Source organism: Ailuropoda melanoleuca, chromosome 18 (genome assembly GCF_002007445.2).
Source record: "Ailuropoda melanoleuca isolate Jingjing chromosome 18, ASM200744v2, whole genome shotgun sequence".
In the NCBI taxonomy this organism is placed as follows: Eukaryota; Metazoa; Chordata; class Mammalia; order Carnivora; family Ursidae; genus Ailuropoda; species Ailuropoda melanoleuca.
In genome coordinates, this window is record NC_048235.1 from 30,248,977 (window position 1) to 30,263,986 (window position 15,010).

General features: G+C 48.9%; 1 protein-coding gene across 3 annotated transcripts in view; it reads right to left on the minus strand.

Moving 5' to 3' along the window:
* Positions 1–1,972: 1,972 nt before the first annotated feature.
* The window catches only part of IKBKB (inhibitor of nuclear factor kappa B kinase subunit beta), a 65,674-nt gene continuing 52,636 nt past the window's right edge, over positions 1,973–15,010 (minus strand). For 2 of the 3 annotated variants that reach the window (XM_019798707.2, XM_034647801.1), the window contains 10 exons: positions 13,715–13,838; positions 12,992–13,143; positions 12,768–12,829; positions 11,612–11,721; positions 10,385–10,434; positions 10,176–10,275; positions 9,820–9,967; positions 6,542–6,669; positions 4,688–4,778; positions 3,563–3,625 (listed from right to left, as the gene is read on the minus strand). In XM_019798707.2, the coding sequence (XP_019654266.1) occupies positions 3,563–3,625; positions 4,688–4,778; positions 6,542–6,669; positions 9,820–9,967; positions 10,176–10,275; positions 10,385–10,434; positions 11,612–11,721; positions 12,768–12,829; positions 12,992–13,143; positions 13,715–13,838 (1,028 nt within the window). Of the gene's footprint in view, positions 3,626–4,687; positions 4,779–6,541; positions 6,670–9,819; positions 9,968–10,175; positions 10,276–10,384; positions 10,435–11,611; positions 11,722–12,767; positions 12,830–12,991; positions 13,144–13,714; positions 13,839–15,010 lie in introns of all 3 variants that reach the window. The other variant, XM_034647802.1, reaches the window with a different exon arrangement.

Consider the following 15,010-nt stretch of genomic DNA (forward strand, 5'->3'; position numbering starts at 1 on the left):
AGTAAAACTTGTAGGCAATGAACCTGGCTGTTCAGCTGCTCAGATTTCCAAGCAAAGTGTTGAAGGTACGGCCTGATTTCTCCTTGCTGTTCATAGTAAAATGCAAAAAGGAAGGAAATGAAGAAAGGACTGTAAAAAAAAAAAAAAAAGAAAAGAAAAAAAAGAACCAGAGCTTGATGATTTTCAAGGTTTTCAGCCTATCCAGATTGCAAGACACTAAAATGAAGAAATGCACTGTTGGGAAAGCTTCCTCTGCAGAGTAGGTCAAGCGTGCAGCTGGACAACCTGTTGCCGAAGAGATTATGTGTGTGGCTCATAGACCCACTCAATCATCTCGGCAGAAGCCAGGAATAGAGATGGGGTTGCCTAAGAAGATCTGTGGACCTTTTGTCTAATGGTATGGATTCTCAGAACATACACAGGAGACCCACACAATTTTTGAGAATATCACAAAAACCAGCTTGGACTGAAAGGGGCAGAGAGAGGATGAAAAGAGATGTCTGTTGGACTTCCAAAACTTTGCAGGCTGGGAATGGCCGCTAGTCACTCGGCTGTAAATATATGTTAGCCTTCAAGAAAAAGTGAGAATGATTCTGAGGGCGTACATTTGGGTACAAAGGCAGGGGCTGGCGGAGCAGGCACAGAAGCAGAGGCCTTGAGTCACTGTGGACAGAAACTCAAGAGGCCTATGGAGCTGGCCTGTGCCCAGCGGGCAGAGCCTCAAGTGACAGAGAACTACTCTCAAGACTTGAAACCTAATGGAATTTGCCTAGCTGGATTTCAAGTTTGCTTGGGACGGGTGACTCCTTTATTCCTTTCAATCTCTTCCTTTTGGAATGGGAATAGCTATTACATGCCTAACTCACCATTGTATCTTGCAAGCAGGTAACTTGTTTGCTAGTTCCACAGGTCCACAGATGGAAGACTTTTGACCCAGCATGGATCATGCCGTCTTCCCGGTGACATAGATGATGAAATTCAGGACTGCTGAGCGAACATTTAACTTTTGGTCTGTGGAGCTGGTTCTGTAATGGGTTGAGACTTCGGGGGATGTTGAGATGGGGTGAATGTATTTTGTGTGTGGGATGAGCATGAATTTTGAGGGGCTAGAGGGCGGGCGATAGTAGGTTAAATCGTGGCCCCCGCTGGAAGAAACGTCCACATCTTAAACCCCAGAATCTGTGACTATTGCCTTATGTGGCAAAACATGTGATTAAATTAAGGGTCCCGAGAAGAGAAGCTTATCCTGGAATATCCAGATCAGCCCTAAATTCAGTCACAAGGGTTCTAATAATAGGCACACAGGGGAGATGTGACAGGCAGAAGAAATGGCAGTTTGAGAGTAAAGGCAGAGATGCAGCCACAAAGGGAGGATCACCCGGACTCCCCAGAAGCTACACGAAGCAAGGAAAAGAAGCTGGTGATGGGTATTAAGGAGGACACGTACCGCATGGTGCACTGGGTGTTATACGCAAGTAATGAATCATGGAACTTTACATCAAAAACTAGGGACATACTGTATGGTGACTAACGTAATAGAAAAATATTATTAAAAAAAAAAAAAAAAAGAATCTCCCCTACGGCCTTCGGAGGAGCCGCTGTCCCGCCAGCACCCCGATTACAGACTCCGGCCTCCAGAATTGTGCAGGAACAGACTTCGGCTGTGTTAGGCCATGCAGTGGGGGGTGATTGTTAAGCAGCCCTGGGAATCTAGTACCACTAGAGGGAGCCTCTCTTCCGTCGGTTGGCTTCTCTGGCACCCTGCTGGGGACCGACGAGGCAAAAGCAAAACCCAGGGAACTCAGGACCAAGTCACTGCTCAGGTCCCTGGTCTCCAGCTGGTCTTTGGCCTTCTACCTTTCAGCGACTCCTTGTATTTGTTTACAGATAACACTGAAGGATGTTAGTTATACTTAAGGGAGGATTGGGGAAAGTACATACACCTCATATTCTTGGAAGCGGAAGTCCTACCTCAGGTTTTCACTTTTTTTAATTAGCATATTCCAGTTACATTAGTCTTTTTAAACCATTGCTTTGTCATTTTCTTGTTCAAAGTTCTTCAGTGACTTCCAAGTGCCTATAAAATAAACCCATAACCCTTTGCCCAACATTCATTCCCGCCCCAATCTGGTCCCATCCCAGCCTATGTTTGTGGTCTCATTTCCCACTATGCGCATCAGTGTTTCCAAAAGCATGCTGCATCCAACTCCAGCTCTTCAGGATGTTAATAAATGTTACACTTCCATGGGGAAAAAAGGCTCTATTGTCAAACGTGTTTGGTAAACAGATTTACATAGTTAAGGCAGTTTATTATCACAGGACTCTCAGAAACTTTAATATGCCAGTGTACAATTTGACTCTCCAAGAGGCGATTAAAGCATGAAGCATTTCCTAAACTTACTTGGCCATGAAACCCTTTGTACTGTTTCCATGGAAGCCAGTGTGTGAAACTCTTCTGTTCCAACTTCCTCGTCTGACCAAACTCGCCTGTCGTGACCATCTGCACTCGTTCTGCTTTCCTGCTTTAATATACAGGACTTCTGTGAGCTGTCAGAGCAGCGGGGCTAGTGCCACCCGGTACCATTCGATGCATGCAGTCTTCGATCTTATGACATTTTCCAGTACGCTGGTTTCTGAGTTCCTAAGTCCTAACCATAAATATTGTAAAAATAGATTGTGGAACCCAGTAGAAATGTTTGAGTTATGTTACAAAATATAGAAACTATTTTTTAAATAAATCAATTTAATAATACTGCTAGATGATATGAAAAGCAGGAGCTCCCCTGTCCCATGACCGCATCACAGGGATGTGTGCGAGCAAGGACAGGTGTGGGCACAGCGGTCGGCAGACGTGCGGTTGACAGGTACCCTTTTCCTCTTTCCTTCTTCCCCACGATGACTCACTCCCAGGTGGTCTGTGGCACCCGGAGGAAGGACGCTGCTCGTCTGTGCCGGCTCTAGCGAGTCACTCTGGGGCTGAAGGACTGCGGCCGGGGAGAGCTAGCTTTCACCTACAACCTTGCCGAGGCAGCACAACCACCAAAGTCGTTGGTAAAAGGGAAATTTTAGCAGCAGTGAAATGAAAAGAGGAAGAGAAAGGATGGGGCCAGGCGAGTCTTTGACTTAAAGTCTGTTTGGTTCTGAAACCAGATGAAACACTAGCTGGGAAGACAGGTGGATCAGGGCCTGTGGAGATCAGGAGGGGTCAGGAGAGGCCAGGCTGACATCGAGTGTCCTTCATACTTTGTCCTGAAAGAGTCCTGTTAGACATTCGTCCAGTGGTCTGTGGGGCAAGTACCTTGAGCACTGTTTCAGAGCCGAGGAAGCAGCTCAGGCCCAGCACCAGTGTTTGCTGAGCCTCTGTGAGGGAGGACTTCCAGTGTGCAGACAAGTTGCTGGTAGCGCTCACGGAGGGCCACACCCCTGGCCCGTGGTGAGTGTCAAAACGCCCGGGGAAGTGAGAAGATCTCTGTCTGCGCGCCGAAGACTTCTGGGACATCATTATAGCACGGAGGACCTCAGGCCAGGCAGCTCCATCAGGTGGTCAAGGCCACCCACACAGTCAAGAGGCCTGTTCCAGGCTATTCTGCTCTTCTTCCATCTGTAACCAGCTCCAGTCTAGAGACTGAAAGTCAACAGGCACGTTAAAAATACAGCGGCACCAATACACCTCAGGTTGTTTGTCTTCCTCAGGAGGCGACCAGCACAATTTAGAAGGAAATTTAAATCCTCCCGTTAACAGCAGTCTTGTTATTGCAGGCTACTCTTGGGCTAAAGCTCTATTTTCAAAACCGTACAGGAACTTTCCTTTGGCCTAGTGTGAAGTGCCTCAGATGCTGCGACTATGGAAACCAGGCGGGAAGTTCTAGTATTACCTGCGGCTCGCAGCACCCACTTATGCTCGCTGTGGGTAGCTGGTACCAGGAGCTCACCTCAGCTCCCCATTTCCAACCCTACCAGATGCCACGGCCTGGTACGACTTCCTGTTCCTCTGGCAGAAGTGCAACTGAGCAGTGAATGCTCGACACGCAGCCTGTCAGGAGGAGGATGAACAGCCGAAGAGCAGAGACAGCCCCACACCAGAGACAGGCGCTCGAATGAAGCAGCGAGGACAATTAGCAGTGGTATCCCGTCTGATTCCTCCGGCAACTGAGAAGTCGGGGGGAGGCTAGCAGGTCGCTGTCTTGGCGGGAAAGGGCCTTTTAAAATCTGAGGCATGACTTAGGGTCCACTCAGCAACGTAAGCTTTGCCTTAAAGTGTACCCGTGTCTTGACTCACTTTTTGTCACGTTAACTTCCCTGTAACTAGTACTACCTACGGCTCAGCTCAGCCCCTGCGAGGTGGGGCTGTGACAGGCTCTGGTTCTATCCCCCGAGTCCGGCACAGCACTCCACGCACATGGACGCTCAGCAGTGCTATGGAAACCGCAGGGAGAGAAAGACCTTCTCAGAATGACGTTACCTTCCTTACGAAAATTGTTATGAGGATTAAACGGGATACTGCCCACAAAGTACGTGCACCCATTCAGTAATTGTTAGCATCACTATGAACAATACTGAGTATGTACTAGAAAAGCATAAGCATATACTGAGACGGAGGACACTCTGGACTGCCTTCCGTTTTCCTTTTCGGGTTTGCCGTGGAAAGGACAGACATGGAACAGCTGGGATTCACACAGCCCATTACCCTCCAACTCTGGTCCTGTTCTTTGATGGTGTCTTGCATTGCGTTTTCTAGCTGGGCGCAGAGAGTATGTGCTTCAGCCACCAGTTCTTCACTAAAGGAAAGGATCGCAGTATTAGAAAATGTTTGACGTGATTTTTGAGAGATAATACTACTGCTTAGAAGATATGCTACAGAGCTTCTGACAAGATTTTAAAAATTAATTTACAATTACTTTGCTGCTGAGTGTCTCAAAGTACCACGTCCTGACTAGTAATCTCATTCATCTCCTTAAGCACTTTTCAGAATCCCACACCCAGCCACAGATAGGCGTTACCTTTCACCGTGTGAAAAAGAAGATCTCTTTTTCATAGAAAAGTTAGAAGTAAATTAGTTGCTTTCTGACTTAACTAAATAGTTGAATTCTCTCCAAATTGCCCAAATCTGAAGGTATCTCACAAATCACCTGTTTTCCAATTTTTGAAATAGAAAAAAAATTATATAGACCAAGTAATTTTACCATTTCCATAGTTCCTTGAGATCTGTGAAAAAGCAAGTTCTGGGAGCTGATTTGATTTAATCCATTCTCTCTTTTCTAGGATAAGAAATGCACCTGTCCTTTCAAGGACTGTGGTGGGGAGAGAGGGGAGAGTACAATAAGCTGCTGTCTTATTCCAACCTCAGCTCCATGACATGGACAGACAATCTCTCCCGGGACGACTTTTCCAGAGCTTCCAGAATATCACTGGAGGACTATGCCCAATCCAAGACAGTGCCCTGGAACTCCACTCACTTTGCAAAGCATGACACTCTGAAGGGAGGAACACAGGCCACATTTTCGCTCAGCCCGTGTGGCTACTACCTAGGTTGAAGGCTCAGTGCCAGCTCCAGAGGCAACGGAAGAGGCACAGGAGCGGTCAGCATCCTCAAGCTCACCGCAGCTTGGGGAGAGAGTCAAGAATCTAAGGCCATGTACGATTAAGCACCACAACAGCACAGGCTAGGAATTCCCCAAGCATAGGAACAGGATTTTTAAAACAGCTTTATTGAGATATAATTTATATACCATACAGTTCACCCATTTAAACTGTATAATTTGATAGTTTTAGTATATTTACAGAATTACACAATCTTTACAATCTAGTTTTAAAACATTTTCATAGTCTAAAAAGAAACCTTGTACCCATTATCAGCGCTTTCCCATCCTCCCCTCCACCCGCTCTAGGTGGCCGCATGTGTCCGAAAATCCTCCGCTCGGATCCTCTAGGGGAGTGGGAAGCCACTACTAGTTACTGGCCAAAAAAATAACTTGATCCAATGGTATTCTGTGAAGACTCATCTGACCAGAAAGGGCTTGGAGGTGGTACCAGACAGGAAGCAGGGAGGTGAAACACCACGCAGAAAGGGCTGAAGCACTCTGCTTACCACCTCGGTGGCAGTGGCCCAGGTGACAGGAGGGGAAAGCAAGGGAGGAATGGGGGGTGAGGACACGCAGCAGGAGGAAAACCATAGCTTGGTAACTCAGAGTGGTGGGAGGTGAGAGGGAGGAGGCAAGACGACCAAGGAGTGGCCCACAGGGCACACCCTGCAGGGAATCTGGTTTTGAACACAGATGACGGCTGACGGGACTAGCACTTCCGATATCCTCATCAAGCAATTTGTAATCCAATCCTCAGACAAGAAAAGCACTTAGCAAATTACAAGGGACCAGTAGAGTAAAATACCACATCTGCCTCGCATATGAACCAACACAAAGAAAAACATGCACGAAGTCACTAGACAGATGAAATGATCTCTAGATGATACACATGCATTTCCATTCCCATGACCTCCTGATGTGCCCGTGGCCATCACGCCTGGCACTGAACAGTGACCCACCTTTTCTTGACGGCCTCGGGTAGGCTGTTGGGGGCAGCAGAAGGCTGAGACAGCAGCTGACCCGAGTGACTGAGGCGAGAAGCATTCATGCTGTCTGGGCTTCCGCTGACAGGGCCACGGACTTTGCTCTAAAGGACAAAACCAAAAGAAAGTCAGCAGAATTTTGGAGCAAAGGGATGATCCCAATTGTGCATTCACACCATGGTATTTTCTTATGGAACAACTGGTCACAAGACATTAGCTATTCCTATAAACTATTAGTCAATATCCCTACTCATGACCACGGTTTGCATTTCGGCTTAGAAAATTTCTGTGTCTATAGGTGTACTTTTTTTTTTTTGAGATTTCATTTTTTTTGACAGAGAGAGAGAGAGAGCACTCACTCACACACAAGCAGGGGGAGTGGCAGACAGAGGCAGACGTAGGCTCCCCGCTGGGCAGAGAGCCAGCCGTGGGGCTTGATCCCAGAACCCTGAGATCATGGCCTGAGCCGAAGGCAGACGCTATAGGTATACTTTCTGATAAAAGATTCTAAATATAGGGAGATTTGAATACCCGTATTCGCAGGTTTATTCATGAGTTTGCTTAACAAACTCTAACAAGGAAATTAAGACAGAGACAGTTTCATTTTTCCAAGTAGAAGACTGAGACACACAAAAAGCTTGTAAGTGGCCTTCTGTGAATCGCATCATCTGTGGGATGGCTGAGAAGAAAACCAAGATGTTCTGACGGCCCCCAGCGGTCAATGACTGCCGCAGCCACTCTGCCTCAGTCAAGAGGTTAAACCAGTGGCTTGGGCTCCAGTGGCCTGCAGGCCGCAGATAAGACCTACTATCCACCTTCTCAGCACCTCATGCCCCTCCCGTCTCCAAGTCTCCAGCCAAACGCTCATCTGTCGGCCTCGCCATCTTCTCGTGGCCTGGCTCCTGCCCTTGCCGCAGCCTGTGGGACTTCAATCCCGCCCAGCTTCGCAAGCTGGGGGACCTACCTTGGTTCCACATCCTTCCTTCCAGCTGAACGTCAAGGTCCAGCTTCAGCTTCAACCAATCGGTCAAGCACCCAATTTCACCCTGCTGCTCGTCACCCATGGAGAGACCCAGCCATCTGCCTCCTCCACTCTGCCTGGGCCTGTGAGTGTGGCAGGACGGCAACCCTTCCACTGTCCTGTCCTGTGCAGCACAGGGGCTCCAAGACTCCAGCCCCTCTCGGGGGTGAGGTCTGTCCAAGTCTCAAATCCGTTCTCCAGATGCCACGAGGGATTTCTCCAAAACCCAAATGTGATCATACCATTCCCATACTTAACTTCCTGCAACATGAAAGATAAAAACAAATTCTGCGGTGTTTTCTATGCCTTCAAAACAAAGCGTGGCCTGCATAAGCTTGGCCCTTGACTGCCTCCCCAATTCATTCCACACGATACCCTCTCCCCCACACCACAACACTGCACGTGTAGCCCCAGAGCACACCCACTCTTTCAGGCCGATGTCCTGTGCCTCTGATAGCGCAGTCTTCGCTCTGGAAGGTCATCTCCACCCACCCACCTAACTCCTACCAATTCTTCAGCTGAAGCAACACCTCCTTGTGAATGTTCCCTGTGCTTCCTTCAGCTCCAAGACCGAGGCTGGCGTGACTCTCTGCACTTAGGCTACAGCTCAGCTTCCGGCACTCTAGCTGCTGATCAACACTGCCTGCCCCCAAATTCAAATCCACTTCCCTGTGTGTGCCCCTCACCAGATTATGAGCTCCTGGGTTGGGCACCATGCTTCTTTCCTCCTTTACCTCCAGTTTTCATCCCATTCCTAGGCTCCTGGGCATATGAATGCAGGTGGCAGATCAGGCCATCACTAGGAATCCCTCAACTTCTCTCTCCTTCCTAAATCTTTTCTCCTTGTCATCTGTTTTTCTCTCCTTCCTTATAGGAGGAAATGTCACCCACCCCGTCCCAAGGCCAATCCTTCCATGCATGCTCATTATGCTGATACCCATTGTTCTCAGGACTGGGAGACTCAACTATCTCTTGCCCCTTTGATACTGTGACTCTCCCAGTGCACTGTCTCCTTCTGCTTGGCCTACAAATCTGCTCCAGTCCATGATCTTAAAAACACCACCCTTGCATCCTGCTTGCACCTTAAGCAACTATCTTCGCATTCTCCTCTTTGCTCTTTAATACTTCCAGTGACTAAATCGCTCCTCATCCCAGGCAACCTCTCTGTGGCCTGCACGGTGCGGTCCTCTCTCCCATCAACTCTGGTTCCCATGGTCTTTACATGGCTCTTCTCCCTCTCTGTCTTAGGCTCTTTTTTGTGTCCTGTTTTCTCTCTGAGCAACATGCAGCGGAATCTCAGCTTCAGTAAGGCAGTGGTGGGGGGGGGGGCAGCACCTGAGTGGCTCCGATGGTTAGGCATCTGTCTTTGGCTCAGGTCATGATTTCCAAGTACTGGGATTGAGCCCCATGTCAGGCTCCCAGCTCAGCAGGGTGTCTGCTTCTCCCTCTGCCTGCTGCTCCCCCCACTCATGCTGTCTCTCTCCCTCTCAAATGAATAATTATTTATTCTACAGTAAGACAGTGGGCATAGGAAACGCGGGTGACAATACTAAGCAGCACAGGCTCGGATAAGGATCAACCAGGTCATGCAGACATGCACCGTAGTGGGCTGCGTGAAGGTCCCCCCAAAAGATCCACCCGTGTCCTAACTCTGGGAACCTGGGAATGTGACCTTAGTGGAAAAAGGGCCTTTGCAGATGCAGTTAAGGATCCTGAGAGGAGATCACCCTGGGCTACTGAGAAGGGACCCAAACCCAACGGTATGGGTACTCATACGAGACACCCAAGAGACAGGCACAGAGAAGAAGGCCTTGTGAGGACACAGGCAGACACTGGAGTGCTGTGGCCACAAGCCAAGGAACGCCTGGGGCCACCAGAAGCTGGGAGAAGCAAGGAAGGTTTCTCCCCTAGAGTTTGCAGAGGGGGCCCAGCCCTGCCAACACCTTCATTTCAGACATCCGGCCTCCAGAACCGTGAAGGAGTAACTCTGTGACAGTACCTCCCTACGCAGCCACAGGAAACGCATGCATGCAGAAGAAAGAACACCCGGTGCCAGCCTGCCCCTGCCCGCCCACACCCCAGCCTGGAGGAGGGCAATGCGATCGGGGCGGTGGCAGCTGAGCCGTTGGTCAGTGGCTTTGTGGTCTCCTTTGGAGGGTGTTGACAGTAGCACAGAGGTGGAAAGGCCCCAAGAGGCTGGTGGGCTGAAGGCGTGGCCGTGGGGCTCACTCACGCAAGCGATCTTCAGCAGATTCCAGAGCTCCTTCTGCCGCTTCTCCTGAAGCCGGACAACAGTCTTCTCATCTTCGTTCATTAAACTCACCACCTCTTCCACCTTGGGCAATAATTCCAGAGCCTTCTGCTTGCAAACCACAGTTTTACTGTAAAGAATAAACGTGACAAGCTCCAGTGGCACTGGGGTTGGAGAAAGCAGGAGAACATAATCCCTGGGAATTACGAATCCAACAGCAGCTGCGGATAAATTTTCTCCAGGTTAAGCAAGTCGGAGGGGAGTGAGAAAATGAGCTCACGTGTGGCCTCGCTGCTTCTCCGAATTCCACCCTCAGGAAGGGAAGTCAGGGCGTATACCTGAGCTGTGTATAAATCACTCGTACTTTCTTCTCAAAGCCCTGGATGGCCTGAAGGAGCAGCCGGACCATCTCCTGACTGTCGCCATCCGTTCGCTGGTCTGGAAAGAGGGAAGGAGCCACACAGTTCCTCAAGGTGGCTGGCAGAGAGCGCCAATGCCGCATACTGACAAAACAAGGCCCCCACTGCACACAGAATGCCCCACGCACCTCTGGGTTTTTCCCGAAGTCTCCTGTAAAGCTCCCTTGCCTGCTCTTCTCTGAAACATATGAAGGAGAAGCTCTGTCAAGATGTGAGGTCAAACAGACACATTTGAAACACTGGTTAGCTAATTTCTGCCAGTACAATTGCTGACTTTTAGAAACAAGACTGGCAGTATGTCTTGATTGGAGAAAATTATTACCCCTGGAGATAGCATAGGTGATACCTACAACAAGGAAGTGATGGCCCTCGTCATCAAACCTGAACCATCTCTAAGGTTTAATGAGAGTCTCAAGGAAGTGAGTTCCTACTCTGTCCCTCAGAATTTCCTCTCCACATGGCTTCTGCAATAGTGACCCCAATGCAATCACTGGGCCTAAGCCCAGAGAACATGGGCCCCCCCTTTGAAAACTCAAGCCCAAAGGCAACACAATTTTCTATCCCTTTACAGCCTCAACACAGTGAAACTGGCTGATATTTTCAGAGGTGACTTTCATTTGAAAATTAAAGGAGAATAAAGGGTTAAACAATTTGAGAAAATAGACACTCCGGATAATCACACTTCTGGTATTTTAGCTTCTGGTCCTGAGAATCCTAGTAAAGGCATCAGAGGACCCCGCTGAGCCCAAGCCAGAGCTCCTGTGAGTCTGACACAGCTTGCCTGCTTCCCTCCCACCTGTGCCCTGGGAGCTCCACGTGATTCCCTTCAGGTAAGACGGCTTTGCTGGGACACCTTATCACCACCTAGAGACAAGGCCAAATTCCTGATAAAGACTTAAATGAACAGTTTCCAGGTTCAAACTCTTAAGACCTGCCTGGCTCCTTCTCTGTTCTACATTCTGCTCTTCGAACCATGCCTGGATCAGGGCGGGCTGCACGGACAGTGACGTCTGATACCGTAGCGAAGGCTGCTTCCTTCATGGCCTTTATAGCTGATGAACCCCTGCTCTATCCGAATCATCTGAACTGGCCTGCACAACCCTGTGAGGTCAGACAGCTCTGCTCGCCACTCGACAGATACGGAGATGAAGGCTGACAGCGACGGTGATTTGCACCTGCTCATCTCTGGAACTCTTGTGGAACATGCCAGCACGCTCCACCAGAGGGTCATGCTGTACAGAATGGTCTCACAGAGCAGCCATACTAGCCACACTTGAACCCTGGATGATCGCAACACCCGTGCAGAAGCTCGTGTGGGCGTCTGCGGGTTGGCCCGCCGCCCAGCTGCTACTCACAGGTCGTCCAGCGTGCCGCCCTGCTTCCGCCCCATCGGGCTCCTCTGCAGGTCCACGATGTCGGTCTGCAGCGCCATCATCCGCTCCACCAGGTGCTTCACTTCATTCTCCTAATGAAAAAGCTGTGCTAATGTCAACTGATGTAATAAGAGCCTTCCGAGGTGCGAGATTTGGGGGGGACACCCTCCAAATGCACTGAAGACTCTCGACTGACGGGCTAGAAGGGATACAGACTTTGCAGTCAGATGGCCTGGGTCTGGAGCTCAGGTCTATCACTTTCTAGTTGTGTGACCCGTGGGCAAATCATCCTGTCCCTGAGCCATGAAAACAGGCTTCTAAAGGGGCCACTTTAGGGGTTAGATAAGATACAGCATGTGAAGTACCCGGCAGGGTGCCTGGCATAGAGAAGATGCCCAAAGCGCACTCCTTTCCCTTCCCTTACTTTGTCCATCCCACGTGGGGAGGCCTGGGCTCCCGTGCTTCAGAGCTTACTGTGTGAATGCCAAGGTGGGGTGGAGCATTCACTGCCTCTGTGGCGAGGGGAGGTATTATCTACATAATACCCACCGTTAAGCACACGTCAGTATTGACTCATAGAAACTGATGTTAAGACACAGAGGTGAAGGTTCCTACCCAAGTTTACTGCAGAAAATGGCGAAAAGTCCAGGAAAGGCATTGGAGCCTTCAATCTTCAATTTGTGTGGGGTTCAATAAAGCTGTATTTACTTCCCCTTCCCTCACAATGAACATTTTTCAGTGGTATTTTGATTTATGCTGTCCTACGACTTTATGCTTCCACTTTTTCTTTCCTGTGGATTTAGGGTCTCAACAAAGCTAGGCAAACCCCTGGCAGGAAGGAGTGTCGATCATTCATCAGAGGCCCTTTCTAAGAGGAAGAGGTCTGGGCTGCCCGCAGGGACACTTCACATTTTGCTCCTTACTCAAGTCTGCACCAGGTGTGGGTGGCTCCTCCAGCTGCCACCGTGGGGCCCCCTTTACTAGCTACCAGCCTGGCCTCTTCCTAGCATGACGAGGACAACCTGATTTCGGACATACAAATAGATCCAGTGTTTGAGGAGAGAGTGAGAAATGGGAATCAGAAGCCCCCCAACACCCCCCACCCCGTAAGGACAGGAATCTAAAACGAGTCTCCTACCCGCCCACAGAGCTCCACAGCGTGCTCCATCTCCCTCCAGGCCAGCAGCAGCTTATCTGATGCTGGGGGAAAAAATGTAGAGGAAAAAAAGAAAACAAAATGAAAACACCACAAAACCAAAACAGAAACAAACAACTCAATTATAAGAGGCAAAAGAAAACTCAGGAAAAGAAAAAAAAAGACAGGAATGGTCTCTCCCAACGGACTGCAGAGAGTACACTCACTGATTCCAAACTCAGTTTGCTCACTGTACTTCTCCAGGTCAATCTGGATGCTGGTTTTAAAGAAATCCAATTTGGCTTTGAGCTGCTGAGACATGGAAGCCATAGAATTCTTCATCTTGGAGAGGCAGCTATTATTCCGAAGGAGATTCATCCTGCAGGGACCACAAGAAACAGAACCTTCGGGCATCTTGGGGATCCAAATACCATATCCCGTACAATAACAAAACCACCTCAATCGCCAAGGCAGGTCTCTGCTATAATTATTATTGTTACAACAAAAGCAGCCACCTCTAATCATAAAGACAATTTCCTAGCCCTCAGTGAGCATGTGGCTCTGCACCAAAACCAGAGTTAGGCACGGCACCACGCCAAGGGCTAGCCACCCGGAGAGGGAGTCAGGCAGTCTCTGGCATGACTGTCAGGGGAGTTTTGCTGACCCAAATTGCAATGAGCTTTTCCACGTCCAAATTCTGCCCCTAGTTCAGCCAGCCTGGCCCTTACTTTACACTCCTGCTCCATGTGCTGACCTCACTCACCTCATAAAGTCTAAAAGGGTCTCCCTCAATCCTGCCCAGCCAACCACTTCCTGCCCGTCCAAACCAGTGTCTCCCTCTTGTCTCTCCTACCAGTGGCTTCTGGGCCCCCTGCCTCCACCACCTCCCTGTGGCAAAAGCCACCAAGCAATTTAAAATAAGCTAAGCCCCAAACCGCCCGGCACAGTACATGGCAGCTCGCTGTCCCTGTTGCAGCCGGTTACAGTCCTCCTTCAGGGTTTGGATGCTGTGCCAGACCTGGCCCCACACCTTCCTCAGCTGGAAGAAAGACAGGTTCCTCTTGGGCTCTTGAACTGGAACAGAGACATATGCAACTGTCAGAGAATGCCCTGAGACTAACCAAGTCCTGCCTTGAGACTTCACTGGGACTTTTACATTTTTTAGTTATAGAACTACTATGCAGGGCGCCTGGGTGCCTCAGTCGGTTAAGTGTCTGCCTTCAGCTCAGGTCATGATCCCGGGATCTGATTGAGCCCCACATCGGGCTCCCTGCTCCACGGGGAGTCTGCTTCTCCCTCTCATTCTCCCTTTGTGTTCTTTCTCTGTTTCTCAAATAAATAAATAAAATCTTAAAAAAAAAAAAAAAGGAACTACTACACTATTACGTAACTTTTTTGGGTGATAAGCCTAGTTACTGTCACATATATTTTTTGTACCCATTAATAGCACCAGCCTGTACCACAGTCAGTAAATACTATCAATGTGAAGAAACATTCCGTGAACCATGTACAGGCAATCACATGTATACAGGCTCATATGCTTTCAGCAGAAACCTTCAGTTTACAACATCTAAGGTCATACAAAGTTTTCTAAAAATTCAGTTTCAACCAATAGTACTAGAACACATTTAAATAAGCAGTAAGTCTGGAACTAAGACTTTGGACTTTTGATCTGTTTATTCTAAATGTGTGTGTGTGAGTGTGAGTGTGTGTGTGTGGTAGCAGGAATGGGGGATGCATTAATACGTCCATCTAATACTCATACAGCGGAATATTACACAAGCATTAGAAATTAGGGAGCTCAGGGCACCTACTGGGTTCACTGGTTGAGCAGCCGAATGGATTTTGGCTCAGGTCATGATCTCAGGGTCCTGGGATCGGCCCTGCTTCGGGTTCCGAGCTCAGTGGGGAGTCTGCTTGGGGATTCTCTTCCTCTGCCCCTCCCCCTGTTCCCACGCACTCTCTCTCTCTCAAATGAATGAATAAATCTTTAGAAAAAATTTTATCAAAAAAGAAGAAATTAGGGAGCTCTATATGCACCAACATGGGAAAAATCTCTAAAATAGATTATTAAGTGAAAAAGCCAGGTGCAGAACAGTACATGTTGTATGCTACCATTTGTTGGGGGGGGGAGGGGAATATACATATAAACTTTATAAATGTGTAGAATACTCCTGGAAGGTAACCCAAGAATCTGACAGGAGCAGTTTCCCTGGAAGAGACTGGGAAATTGGGAAGAGAGGATG